Raw genomic sequence first — 13,948 nt, 5'->3', positions numbered from 1 at the left:
ATTCAAATTGGTAAACACAAAAAAATAGCCATGCATGTAAACACAAAAAGCATGGAGCTGAGCAAGGAAAAGTCCCTGCCATAGCCCTTCTAATTCCGCCGAGTTATTTGTATCCCAACCAATTGAGCCGAAATAGGATAGAAGCAGAACGCCTTTGTGATCTCTGAAAACTCCTCCATATCCTACTTTACCTGGATTACCTTTAGATGCCCCATCAAAGTTGAGTTGAATCATGTGCAGGGGCGGAGGGGTCCATCTGTCGTCGGTATTTTCTTGTGAGGAAGTTTTGCTATGTTTTGTATGTGTACTATTCCATGGAAGGTTCCAGTTTGCCCAGATAGTCTGTTCTTGAGGGATGGCTGGATAATCTTCTTCTGACCAGGCTTGAAGCATCAAGGTTTCTTGAAGGTTTTGACCTGTATTATTCCATAGAACTTCTAAGGAGGAGGCTCGGTCCTTGAAGATGCGACGATTCCTTTCTTTCCAAACATTCCACATGAGGAATCCTGGGATTAGTTTCCATAGGGCATTTAACAGTTTGCTTTTGTAAGGATTGTTTGCCCAGGAACGGAGAGTGTTAGAGATATTCTCCTTGCCTCATCCTTCCTTTTGACATCTAAAGCTTACTTTTTCCCAGAGTCCATTTGCCAGTGGGCAAGAATTGAATAGGTGCTCGATGGTTTCTTCCGCCATTTTGCAATTGGGACACATAGAAGGCCCATAAAAGCTTCTTTTCCGTAGGTTGTCCCAAGTGAGAATTTTATTGTGGCATAACAGCTAGAGGAAAGTGGAGACTTTTGGCCAAATGGCGGGGGCCCAAACTTTGTTCCAAAGTGGATCTTTGATTATTGGAGTTCTTATTGTCAATTTGTAGGCTTCTTGTGTAGAGAATGTTCCTTTTTCTTCATAACCCCATCTGATTTTATCCCTTTTATCAGAGTAGCAGATTTGCCTGGTTGAGAGCTCTGTTTCCAGACAATCCTTGGTGAGTTGAGTGCCTTGCCTGATAATGTGATCTGATCTTATCCATTGCCTGTATCCATGGTGATTTGATCTTTCAACTTAGGTCTTTGCTGCCAGGAGTCTACCCAAAACCGGGCACTACTACCATCCCTTATTTCCCAGAAGCTGTGCTACTGTATTAAGTCCTTGTGTTGTTTGGCGGCGTTCCAGATGAGAGAACCTGATCCTACTTCTGTGAGTCTGATTAAATCATCCTCTGGTCGGTTATTGGCATATTTCGCTGTCCAAAGGTTAGCCCAGGGAGTATGTGGCTCCGAGATCCATTTCCACCAGATGCGAGCTCCCATGACTGCATTACTATGCTGAGGATCACGAAGCCCAGTACCTCCATATATTTTTGGGAGGCAAACGGTGTCCCATTTTACCAGAGCCCATTTTCTCTTTTGGCTTGTGTTTCCCCACAAGAAATTTCTTTGGAGATTTCTAATTTCTTTGAGGACCCATTTTGGAGCTGCCATGACTGAGAAAAGGTAGAGCGGCATGGATTGCAGCACGACTTTGATTAGGACTAAACGGCTGGCCATATTTAGTGCCCGGTAAGTCCAGGAAGAAAGGCGAGCTTCTAATTTTTCCAAAAGTGATTTCCAAGAAGAATGCTTTAAAGCAGAGTCTGTCATGGGAGCTCCCAGGTATTTGGAGGGAAGAGTAGCTATTGAAAAACCCAGGATTCGAGCAATAGATGCTTTGGTTGTAGCCGGGGTGTGAAAGAAGAAGATCTGGGATTTGGTCTTGTTAATGCAAGCCCCGGAGGCATCCGAAAAGTCAGACAAAATGGTTTTTAATTTGAGAGCTTCCTGAACTAAGGGATGGCCAAATAGCATATTGTCATCCACAAATTGTTGGTGGGTGAAGACCGAAGAGTTGGGGAAGGAAAGACCTCTTAGATGCTAGGAATGAAGCACTTCTTTGATGGAATGTCCCAGTCCTTCCACCATTAAAACGAAGAGGAAAGGGGAGAGGGGATCACCTTGCCTGATGCCTCTGGAGGGGCGGAAGGGAGAGGAGGGGATCCCATTGATTAGAATGGAGAAGAAGGAAGAGGAAATAAGACTCATGACCCATCTAACCCAGGGAGGGGAGAAGCCAAAGGCTATCAGCATTTTGTGTATATAATTCCAGCTTAAACTATTAAAAGCTTTAGAAAGATTGATTTTTAGGAGCATACCTGCCTTTTTGAATTGCTTCAATGAGTGTATAATTTCATGAGTGAGTATGATTCCATCCGTGATTTGCCTTCCTTCCACATAACCAGATTGCTCAGGAGATATGAGGAGTGGGAGCAGAGGTTTTAATCTGGAAGCAATTACTTTGGAGATGATTTTGTAAATGACGTTACATAGAGAAATGGGCCTGAATTTTTCCAGAGTCTGTGAGTGATCTTCCTTGGGGATGAGAGCTAGAAAGGTTTCATTCAGGGAAGGAAGCAACCATTTACTAGTTCTGGATTCCTCCACGACTTGCCAGACCTCGTCTTTGATAAGATCCCAAAATCTGTCAAAGAAATTAGAAGTAAAACCATCGGGGTCAGGCGCTTTTCCTTCTTTGAGATGTCGAACGATGTCCTCCACTTCTTGTAAAGAGATTGGCCTAAGGAGGAGCTGATTATGTTCCTCAGTTATGATTTTAGGAATATTCTTGGTTATTTTCTCAATAGCCTGCCGTCTATCAATCTGAGGTTCCTGGTGTACCTTCTTGAAATGGGTAATGAACTCTTGTTCAATGTCCTCATGTTTTTCCAACCAATCCCCCTGCAGATTCTGAATATTGGTGATGTTGTTATGCATTCTTCTTTTGATGGTAGTGCGATGGAAGAACTTTGTGTTTCTTTCACCCTCTTTGAGCCATCTGATTCTTGATTTTTGCTTCCAAAGTATTTCCTCTTGCTTATCTCTTTCAGATAATTGTACTTGCAGGTGCTTTTCCAACTCTGAGGTTTCTTCAGACTGCCCTTCCATGATGATCCTCTACTGTAGTTGTTTCATTTCTTGATCTAGTCCATGTTGAGCCTGAAAGATATTGCCAAAGGTATTTTGATTCCATTGCTTAATGTTGTTCTTGAGATTTTTGAGTTTTTGCTGGAACTGATACATTTTGGTACCATCTGGGGGTTTGAAGTTTTTCCAGACTGTCTGAATCAGATTGTTGAAATCTGGATGCAGCATCCAAAAAGACTCGAAGCGGAAAGGCCTTCGAGTGGCATTACCCGGCCACTGCCATTGAAGCACAATAGGCCAATGATTTGAACCTGTGATTGGTAAGATCGACGCTGTGAAGTCCCCACCTACGTGGATTGCATTATCCGAGAGCAGGAATCGATCCAATCTTGAAGCAATTTGATGTGCTCCTGTTCGTTTATTATTCCAAGTATATACACCATTGTTGGCTGCCATGTCTATGAAACAGTTATCTTGAATGAAGTTTTTGAAGTGCATGCTTTCATTGTCCAATCTGGCCCTGCCCCCTCTTTTTTCCTCCAACCTTGTTATCATATTAAAGTCTCCTCCTGTAATCCAGATTGGATAGGTTCTTTCTGAGTTGATCAAAGCTAATGTGTTCAGAATGTCAATCTTGCTCATTGCTTCCTGGGGGAAGTAGACATTAGTTATATGACCATGTACATTTGTCCCTGTTATATGGAAGGTGGCTTGTATAAAATGCTTACTCGCATGAATATTATTAAGCGTGATAGCTTGTTCATCCCAGATTATGGCCAGTCCTCCTGAAGTGCCAAAAGCATCCACTGCTGCTGCTTTGCTACCCGGCCACGCTTTTGCAAGTGTCTGGTCCAGGATTGTAGTGTTACATTTGGTTTCTTGTATGAAAAAAATTTGGGGTTTCTCCATTTGAATCATGTTTTTTATCAGTCTGTATTTCCCAAGGTTGTTTAGCCCTCTTATATTCCATGAGATAAGCTTCATGGTGCACTGCTAGGAAGGGGGTTGTAATACTTTGTAAGCTTGGAATATCTTCCTGATTCTACTAGCATTTCCCCAACTCGAATGGTTCTCTATAGATCGGTTTTCCTGCCTCTTTTTTTATTGTCTTTAATAGTATTTTTACCATCCCAATGATTCCCAGGTTGGATGCCTAAAGATCTTTGCTGCTGTGCTCTGGACAGGATTACTTCTAAGCTTTCCAGTTGCCTCTCTGGGATTTTGTCGTATTCCTTTTTCTTACAAGCTATCTCTAATCCCAATATATCAAAGCTTTTTGGCTCCTCTTCCATGTGTTGGATCCCGCTTCTTTCTGCTACTGTTTCTACTACATTCATGATTTCCTGTTGCATATTGTCAACCTCCATACCTTGAGTATTCCATTTCAGTGAAAGACTTGGGCCAGCCGAGGTAGGATCTGTGGACGGTGCAGATTTTTGGGTAATCTTGGAGCTAGAAGGGGTGGAGAGCAGGGTCATCTTGGGGATATCCTTCGAGTGGTCAGGGATTTCATGGATGTTTTGTTCTGTCTGATTCAAGATCTCAAAGTTGTTGCTCATGGAAGGCATTGAGGTATTAGATGCAGGCTTTTTAAGGCTAGCTGAGGGTTTCTTGTGATTCTTTTTACGGTTGGTGACCTTGGTGAAGCCATCCGAGTCAGATTTAGCGGCAATGGAGGGGTTCGAGTCTTTTAGGTTTGAAGGGAAGTCTCGAAAGAGATGGCCAAGGGCATGGCATTTCCTACAACGGAATGGAACATGCTCATAATCTATTGATTGTATCCATTCAAAATCATCATGGTAAAGACTTACCGCATCTGGAAGAGCTTTGCTGAGATGCATGTAGACACAAATTCGGGCATAGGAGGTGTATCGCTTGAGTTTCATCTCCTCTGCGATTTTAATGAACTCCCCTAAGCCATTCCCAATGTCTTGCGGCGAATCCTCATCCCAGTACTCCAGAGGAAGGGAATAGAGGCGAATCCACACTGGTGCCCAACTTAAATCCTCTTTGTCAGGATTGAATCGCTCTATCCAATCTCTCAGATATAAACCTGCAGCATTGAAAAATACGGTCGTCCATCGAGGAATCTGTTTCGGTCTTCTATACAGTTGAAAATCGCTGTAAAGAATCCTTTAGGCCCCAACTGCAGGGTAATGTGCCCTTTTGGTTTCCATTTGACCACTATCCATCCATGCAGCACTTTCTCTGTGGGCCAGAAGCCTATAAATTTTCCAATCAGCGCATGATCCTTCATGTACTGGATCTGATTATTGATCCGATGGCTTGGGAGTTCAATCTTTGGTCTTTCAGCCGCTACAGGCTTACATGTGGCCGACATCGCCCTGGGTGTGTCATGCTTGTTTGTGTTGTCCGGCGGAGTGTTTGGAAATAGTTCAGCATCGTCCTGGTGTTCTTTCCTGACATCTTCATCGGTAATGGGGGGAGGCACCCTATCCTCCCCCTGAGGGGAATCCATTGCTTGTGAACTGTGCCTTTGTCGTGTTGCGTTGAGTCCTCAAAGCTGAACAGAAACAGGAAAACGAGATCTGTGCAGGACTGTCGTTCGCAGGTCTGACTCAAACCCTAGAAGTTCATGATCGCCAGCGCTCCCCTGCACATTTATTATAATTCATATTAATTACATGCTTGTTTGGATTTACTGTGAGGGATTTGAAACCTATGCGATTAATGTAAAACCATGATTGATTAAATTAATTAATTTACAAATTAGCAAATATAACTATATGTAACATAATATATTCACGAAATGTTATGTGACTTATTGAAAAATGTTACGAGTTATTAATAAGGTAGAGATGTTTTTGTTTAAATTATATATAATTATATATATATATATATATATATATATATATATATATATATATATATATATATAACCTAGTGTTATAGAGTAACTGGTTTTTGTTTGTTAGATTAAATATAGTTAAATTAATAATTCGATTTATGTTCAAAGTTCATGTCCATTATATGATTATTGATACAATAATTTAATAAATATTTAATAGTTCGTTTCAAAATGAAACAATATACATATAAGTACAACAATTAATTTAGTGACACTAATATAATTTAGTTCGGACACATGAAATACAAAAATAGTATGGGGATTTTTTTTTGTTTATGATGAAAATTTATTTGATTTATTTTATGTAATTTTGGTGGAAAGGATTTTTAAATATATGTAGGTTAATTTGTCTTTTTCTTATTTTTTTAAATATTTTCCATTGTAATTTTTTTAAGGAAGAAAAAAATAGATAGGTTATTTATTAAAAATAGAAAAATAGTTATATTTGTTAGATAAACATGATGTATCTACACCATATCTAATTCAGAAAAAACAATAAAATACATTTCATCATAAAGGTTTAAACCTATAGATACATAGCCATAAAGAGAGTGTCATATAATCTATACAGAATTCATTAGAGAGAGAGAGAGAGAGAGAGAGAGATCTAAGTCAAAAAAATTGTAGAAAGAAGATCAAAATTTCTACAAATAATTGATCTATATCATGTGCACCCAATGGCTTATGAACTAGAAATAACATAAGGTATCATGTGAAAGGAAACGACCCAATTTTCAGCAACATTCCCTGACTTAGAACGTTGTAGTGAATTCTTCCAAGCAACGTTGTGAGACCCATTTTTTAAAGGGTGTCAGCGTAAGAGTTATTTTCTTGAAACACATGTGCAAAGGATATTATATGAAAATATGCCTTTAATTCATTGATCTCGCACATCGAGTTGAACAAAAGAGGAGGGGAAATGGATTACCTTCCATTGATCCATTCAGTGGCAATCCTTGAATCACCAAAAATATGAATATATTCTATATTAAGCCTCTTTGCGCAATATAATAATCCCACGACGCAACCACTTGAGCTCTTGTATTTGTCCCTTCCCCATAGCCCCAAAAGAAGTGACATTGTAATAATTGTGAAACCTCAACAAGAACACCAGACCCACAAATCCCTCTTTGGGCGGTGCCATCATTAAAAACTAGCCTGGTATTGAGCATTTTTAACACTAGCTAATGTTCTATGTGGCCTTTCCCTATAGATCTTTCAACCATATTCTCTATAGAAAGAACATATCTTATCACTTATACAGCGAATGCCAAAAGGATAGTTCTGAAAAATTAGCACATTTCTACCCCTTCATATGCCCCAAATAATAAAAAAAGGAAGAGTTTGAAGCTCTATGCAAACCTCTTTTGCATAGGATTTCCCAAGTTAGGATCTTGTATTTCCATACAAGCCATCCAATTTTTTATATTTTTAAAGGCATATACCAAGACCAAACATACTTGAACCAACATTATTCCTCTTGCGCCTAAAGAGATTGTGTAATATGACTGTATATCTCTGAAACAACTAATTGGCCCTGAATAAGAACACCATTCCAATTAAGTTTATCATCAACATTTCTAACAATTATCCAATCCTTCTGTAAGTCTGATATGTATTGCTCCTGTATAACGTTTACACTAGAAAGACCCAGTTCGCAAAACCTTTCCATATGGGGTAGAGTTGCATCAAATCATAATCTACTAAGATATGATATAAGAGAAATATAGCCTTGTCATGTAGTAATTTGATGAACAGTGACAGAGAAAGTGTAATCGCCACACATTCCTTGGATGAGATCAATCCCTACTTTAACCTTTGTACCAAATCCAATCTTCCAATGGAGATTTCCAAATAGCCATTGTTTGATCTTCATAAAACTATTCTAGATATATGAACCATTTCTTTTAAGAACCTATCAGCACTAAACCACTCCAAAAAAGACAAAATTTTCATATATTTTTCCTTTACGATTGACTGCCAAATACCGCTTCCAGATATTGCTCGCCAAAAGCTCTTTATGAGGAGAGCCCATTTGAAAAAATTGATATCTTTTAAGCCCCATCCACCAAAGTCCTTCAGCTTTGTAATTTCTCTCAAATGGAACATATGAAGCTTTTTTGTTCCCTTCGCCCTAGGCTAAAGGAAATTTTCTATAATGGTTTTGATTTTCTAAATGATTTCACTGGGTAATGTATAAATGCATCGAGTAAACTGAAATGTTAAGTAACATTGACTGCACAAGAATCAGTCTCCCACCCAAGAATAGTCATCTATGAGCCCAATATGACAATCTGCAATTAAAATTGTTTGTAAGCCATCACCAATCCATTTCCATTATATTTCTATTTACTCATGATTTAATGAAAAAAAAGATTGTATACACATTTAGATTTTTTAATTCTTTTGGGCATATTTTTCTATTTAATTATGGGTTATTAAAAAAAGAAAGTTACATGAATTAAGATATCCAAGTTTAACTTTAAATAAGCTAATTTATTAAAAACAATTTTTATAATTTAGAAGAGTATTTTAAATATTTTATTATTATAATTTTAATTAATTTTATTTAAAAATTAATTTAAATATATATAAAAAATTAAAGTATTAATAATTAAAATTATACTTCAATAAATTATTTTTTAAAAGTTAAAATCCAATTTAACAGTACAAATGACAATTATCATGCCAGAGTATCAAAGTATATTAATTTTTAGAATCTATATAATTTAAAAGTGTAGTCTAACTTATGGATGAAACAGTTTTTTTCACCAAAATCGGCCAATACAATTTCAAGAATTTTTGTTGTTTAAAATGCATTTTTGAATACACAAATAGATTCAGTGCCATGAAAAAGCCTCATGGCACTCAAATTATGCAAATTAAATGGTTTAAACTCAAATTTTTAAAAAATCGATTTTGATTAAAATTAAACAGAAAAAATATCTTGAAAAAAACCATTTCATTTATAAACTAAATTACACAAACAAAACTAAAACTAAGAAATAAAAGATACAGAAAGTTGCTCTCTCGAGAACTCTCAATAACGTTCTCCAATTACACCACCCTAGACTACATGATTTCTAAATTTCAGAGGTTAAGAATGATCTGTTAAAATTAAATTTGAAACATGTAATTCACTTAGATGGTCTCTTACATTATGTAACATGGATATAATCTCTAAGATCCACGTTTAAATGGACCTGTAACGTTGATTATTTATCGCTTCTATCATCTTATATATTTAATTGCCTTTGAATTTTGAGTCTTATTCCTAGTGTTTTAATAATAATATGGTGGAGTGTAATTCTTGATACAATTAAAATAGTTTTTATATTAGTGTATGTTTGAGATATTTTATTTTTAATATATTTTATAACTAGCAATTATACTAGATATTGCAAAGGAACTGTCTTAAGCCAGTGACATATAGAAGAAAAGTATAGATGAAGGGAGATGTGATATGTTATGTGATCTAAATATTTTTTATTTTGGAATTGTTTCCTTTACAACATAATTTACTACCTCTAACAACATGTAATAAACTAATTTAACTTTGCAAGAGGTTTGATTTAATTGGATAAATTTTTGCACTTCTCAACAAAAAGACATGGTACAAGATGTTCTTTGAGCTGCTAAAATACAAGCCTAGATGGCCCACGGTTGAAGCAACATTTCATGTTCAACACCAAAACAGTGAAGCAATATTCATCTGATAGGAAAAGAAAATTTTAAGGCATTTGACTAATCACCATCTTTTACTTGAAACTACAAACAATATGATATGACAAATTTGCCAATCCGCCACCAACAGTGCAAAAAAATCCCGTGTGCCATTTGACATGCATCTGGTACAAAAAAGCACAAGAAATATCTCACAGGTGATGTCATTCTTTGTAACTTGAAGAATTGTTGTTTGACATGAGGCATGTGCCATGTGAGCCTGTTATATGATAGGTTTAGCTATCATAACTTCACACATTTCCTCACAGGTATACTACCTGATCACTGGTTTACTCCATATGAGGACTCTCTACTTTTGAGTGTAACAAATTCATTGTGCCAGAAGTTCCAAATAGAGATCCATTATTACCCACAAGTTTTCTTATGATCCCCAATATCCTTGTTGGGGGTGAGTAACATATTTACCCCACCATTGAAAAATTGGATCTCACATGAGGTTGCTACCAATTTCAACTATATATGAGAGTCTGAAGAAATCGCACAGAACTTAGATGAGATGTAGAGTAGGCTTCTAACTTTCCCTTTGTCTTTAAGTGTGAAGATATCATCATATGGCTTGAACTTTCTTCTTCAATGCTAAAATTGGAATCTCATTTGATGTTACCAGTCTAGAATTGAAGCCTTGAAAAGGTTTAAAAATCTTTCAGGTCTACAACCTTCTGCAAAAGGAAGTGTCTCTTTTGGGATTCAGAGGCCTCAAGCTAACTTGATGGTGTTGGTAGGTTGTATGTGAGTGTGTTGACACCTAATCTTTGGGATTAGGAAATTCATGTAAATAATGTAAATATAAAATAAGGAGATTGGGAATATGAAGAGACACTGGGAGGTGAAGCCCAAGAGTCTCTCCCTCCATGTATATATCCATGAGCAATCTTAATGAAAAAACACAATTCACATTGTGGATTTACCTCTTGGCCTGACATGGTATCATAACCAACTCCATTTTTAGCTTTTCTTCCCTTGTAACTCCCTTCTTCTATTTCTTCTATCTCCGGGGAATGGTTCTGCCCTTATGTCTATTGAGGTACTATTTAATTTTGTTACATGACTGTTCTTGTTATAGATATTTAGTATGTGTTGTGATTATTCAAGAATCATTTTTGTGGGTGTGGAATTCAGTCGAAACTACTGAGATGGTTTGTGATTTTTTCTCGAATTGCTAAGAATTGAGATAAATCAGTGTAAGGCGTTCTCCCTCACTGCGTAGTCGACTCCTATAGTGTTTTTTGGGTTGTTCTGGTGCAATATTATAGACCTTAGTTTATAAATTTTGTACGTTTATGAGTATTATATATCGGGCATTCAAGTTCAATTATCGGCATACACAGTCCCTGTCCTCGACTGTGCTCCTCACAACGGTTTCTCCTTCCAACTGCGCTCTGGTCCCTCGGCATACCACACTCAACTTCACTACCTCCCCACACAGGTGACTCCTCACCTCGCTCCCACAACACCCTCGACCATCACAACCTTCGTTCGAGTCACTGTAATGAACCATACCATAGTCAGTTGGTATCCAAAAGTGATACCTCCCACACACATGTCCCAAGATCGACCTTGGGATTCCCTACAATGTACACAATCTCCACCAGTCACCCATCGTGGCTCCCCATTACCACACAACCCAACTCGTCCCCTCCACCCTCCTGCTCACATTTTCCACAGTTGCTCAAAGCCTTGTCCTCTCGGACCTCTCTCTCGAGCCTCGGTCACTTGGCTGCAGAAACAAGACTCCAATAGTTGCAACTAATATATATTTATTTAGCAATAGGTTGTAACTTCTTTATTTTTTATCAGCATGAGAATCAGGAGATTCTCATGACTGATCTGTTTCTAATTTTCGGGTTGTAATAGTTATAAAAGACTCGACTTTTTATGTATCAAGAGACAGCATATAGAAGAGTACCGTTACTCTATTTCTGTAATTATGAATTTATTTTAATCTCAATTAGCACGGTGATGTTGTTACTGCTTTCCAACTGATTCGTTAATCACTTTCGTGTTCTTCCTGTGCCTTGCTGAGGAGGAAGGGCCCTCCTCTTTGGTAGGGATTGCAATGATATAGGTAGTATACATTCTAGTTTAGTTCATTGATTTATGGTTTCTCGTTGTTGTTGTACAAATCGTGGATTACATTCGCCATTGTTTCTATTTATCTTATGTTGTTACACCCAGTTAATTAACAGAGTGGTAGTAACCAACTAGAGTAGATGTTAGTTCTTGTGTGGCACACCCTTTAATAGTTGCGAGTTGTGATTTAATTTTGTAAATTGTTTTTATATCTACACGCATGGTTTGATTCAACAATTTATATCAGTGACATCTTTTACAGTTTTCTGCATTTTCTTCTACTTGGTTGGAGTGTATCGGCACAGATAGTGTGAACTCCATTGAAACAGTAAAACCTACCCTAGGTTGACAATTGATGTTGTAGTCTGAGTCAATTCAGGTTGATTAAAACAACACTATAACGTCCATTTGCAAAACAATGGTAAAAATTTGTATTTTCATCCCCCGCATGTAGCCAAATGACACAACTCCGAAGTCTCCAGGCTTCCTCACGATCCTTCAAAATTCTATTGCGATCCGCTTCTATTTTGATGAGTCGTTCTTTGGCCTCAATGAAGACAAAACCATGACCATTCCAGTCCATCAGATTGGCAAGCTCCACTTCAGTGTCTTTCAATGTATGTTCATCCTTATGTCTTTTTTACCTGACCCAACCAATGGTTTTTTGCTTAAGGGAGAGCATTTTTTTGGCAAAGACTTTAGAGACTGATTGGCTGGGTGAAGGAGGGTAGGTATTCCAATGCTTAGTAACCAAATTCAAGTGTCCCTCATCCTTGAGCCAGGTAGAATTGAATTTAAATGGTGCCTTAAGTTTGCGGTCAGCACAAGCAAATTTTAGATAAATGGGTGAGTGATCAGACAATCCCCCAAATCCCACCCATTGACGATATAAAGAGAGATGGTCCATTAGAGAGTCCTTGACTAAGGATTTTCCCAACCTTCTAGAGAGCGCAACATCTCCAGTCCTTCTATTATGCCAGGGAGGTTGCAATTGGGCCATAGGGATATCAAAAAGTTGATGGTCCTCCAGTAGAGAGTGAAAATGTTCAGATAGTGTGTCACATTGAGCATTGTGTGCCCATGATTCAACATGGCCAATATAGAAGTTATCTCCCCCAATAATAAGATTACCAACTTGCATGTAAGTGAGACTAAGGAGTGTGTGCTAGAATGGAGCTCGATTGATGTAGGGTCCATATACATTAATAAGTCTCTGCTCCATACCAAATTTGGTAGATAAAATATTAGCACCGATGATACCCTCCCCACCCCAAATATTCAGTAATTTTACAGCCTGGGGATTGAAACCCAGAGCCAATCCACCAGATCGGCTGTGAACATCCAAAGCATTAAAATGCTAGCCCAGGATAAGTGCCTCAAGTGTGGGGTGATCAATGTACAAGGTGCAAGAGTTTCCTGTAGAAATATAATATCCAAAATTTTTGTGTATCAAGCAGTGGAAGGCTAGTTTCTTTGCGGGACTAGCCAGCCCACAACAGTTGAAGGAGAGCCACTTCATGGGGAAATAAGGTGTAAAGAGTTCAATACTATAAGTACCTTATCAATGGTAGGTTGACGCCCATGAGCCACATCCAGTCCTGCCTAGAAGATAGCCTTGGACACATTGGAATGACAACCCTTAGCAGATTTAGAGGGCAGGGGGGGAACAATGCCGATACCAAAACAATAACCGACAGAAATCCCGGAAGGGGATCGAAGGTTATAGTGATGACTATGTCAAGAGTCCATGCATAGCTCAATAGAATTGATGGAACCGGGGACATCCAGAATGGGGGGGGGAGGGGGAAAAAGTAGGCATGGAGGGCACCATTGAACACAAAACAGAGGGGGGGAAAATGCAGGTGCAGAAGTGCATTGAGAAACACATGGTATGCATTCAGATAAAATAACATAATTAAGAGAGGATGAAGACAAAGAAGTACTCACATTAGAGGGAGTCGTCGTCGCAACCGCATGAGATCTGATAATACATGGGGATGGGGGGCGAATAGTCTCCATGCGAGCTTCACGGGTTGGTGGAACAGTCATTGATGGGAGGTCCTGAGGCTGAGTAGGTCGCTTGCTGTGCAGATTAGCTGAAATGTCGGCAACAACATGTTTTGGTCGAGCCACTGAAGCAGAGCTGGAAGAAAGAAGAGGGAAATCCTTGTATAGGTGCCCAATTTTGTGGCACCTTTGGCATCGATAAGGGACACCTTCATAATCTAAAATTTGAACACGACATGTATTTCTCCAGTGAATTTGTAGGTTCTCCTCTAGACCCTCTCTTGTGTCCAGGTGCACTAAG

The 13,948-nt window shown here is 38.3% G+C and overlaps 1 protein-coding gene across 1 annotated transcript; it reads right to left on the bottom strand.

Annotated features, from left to right (window-relative positions):
- Positions 1–2,987: 2,987 nt before the first annotated feature.
- LOC149197505 (uncharacterized) lies at positions 2,988–5,436 on the bottom strand. The gene is made up of 4 exons (XM_089408711.1): positions 5,286–5,436; positions 4,769–5,010; positions 4,148–4,486; positions 2,988–3,803 (listed from the first exon to the last, which is right to left on the bottom strand). The coding sequence occupies exons 1-4, from the start codon at positions 5,434–5,436 to the stop codon at positions 2,988–2,990; spliced, it is 1,548 nt and encodes a 515-aa protein (XP_089264837.1).
- Between the last annotated feature and the right edge of the window lie 8,512 nt (positions 5,437–13,948).

This window comes from Pinus tabuliformis, chromosome 2_2, assembly GCF_031772625.1.
Source record: "Pinus tabuliformis cultivar Carrire ecotype Pingquan chromosome 2_2, CPIR1, whole genome shotgun sequence".
Lineage (NCBI taxonomy): Eukaryota > Viridiplantae > Streptophyta > Pinopsida > Pinales > Pinaceae > Pinus > Pinus tabuliformis.
The sequence above is the reverse complement of the archived record's forward strand: the minus strand, read 5'-3'. Positions and strand labels throughout refer to the sequence as shown.

Coding starts and splice junctions, on each gene's coding strand:
- LOC149197505 (XM_089408711.1), bottom strand. CDS start 5,436: ATGGATTCCCCTCAGGGGGAGGATAGGGTGCCTCCCCCCATTACCGAT. Junction 5,011..5,285: donor CAGGGCGATGTCGGCCACAT/GTAAGCCTGTAG, acceptor TCAATGCTGCAG/GTTTATATCTGAGAGATTGG. Junction 3,804..4,147: donor GGCAACTGGAAAGCTTAGAA/GTAATCCTGTCC, acceptor ATCCTGGACCAG/ACACTTGCAAAAGCGTGGCC.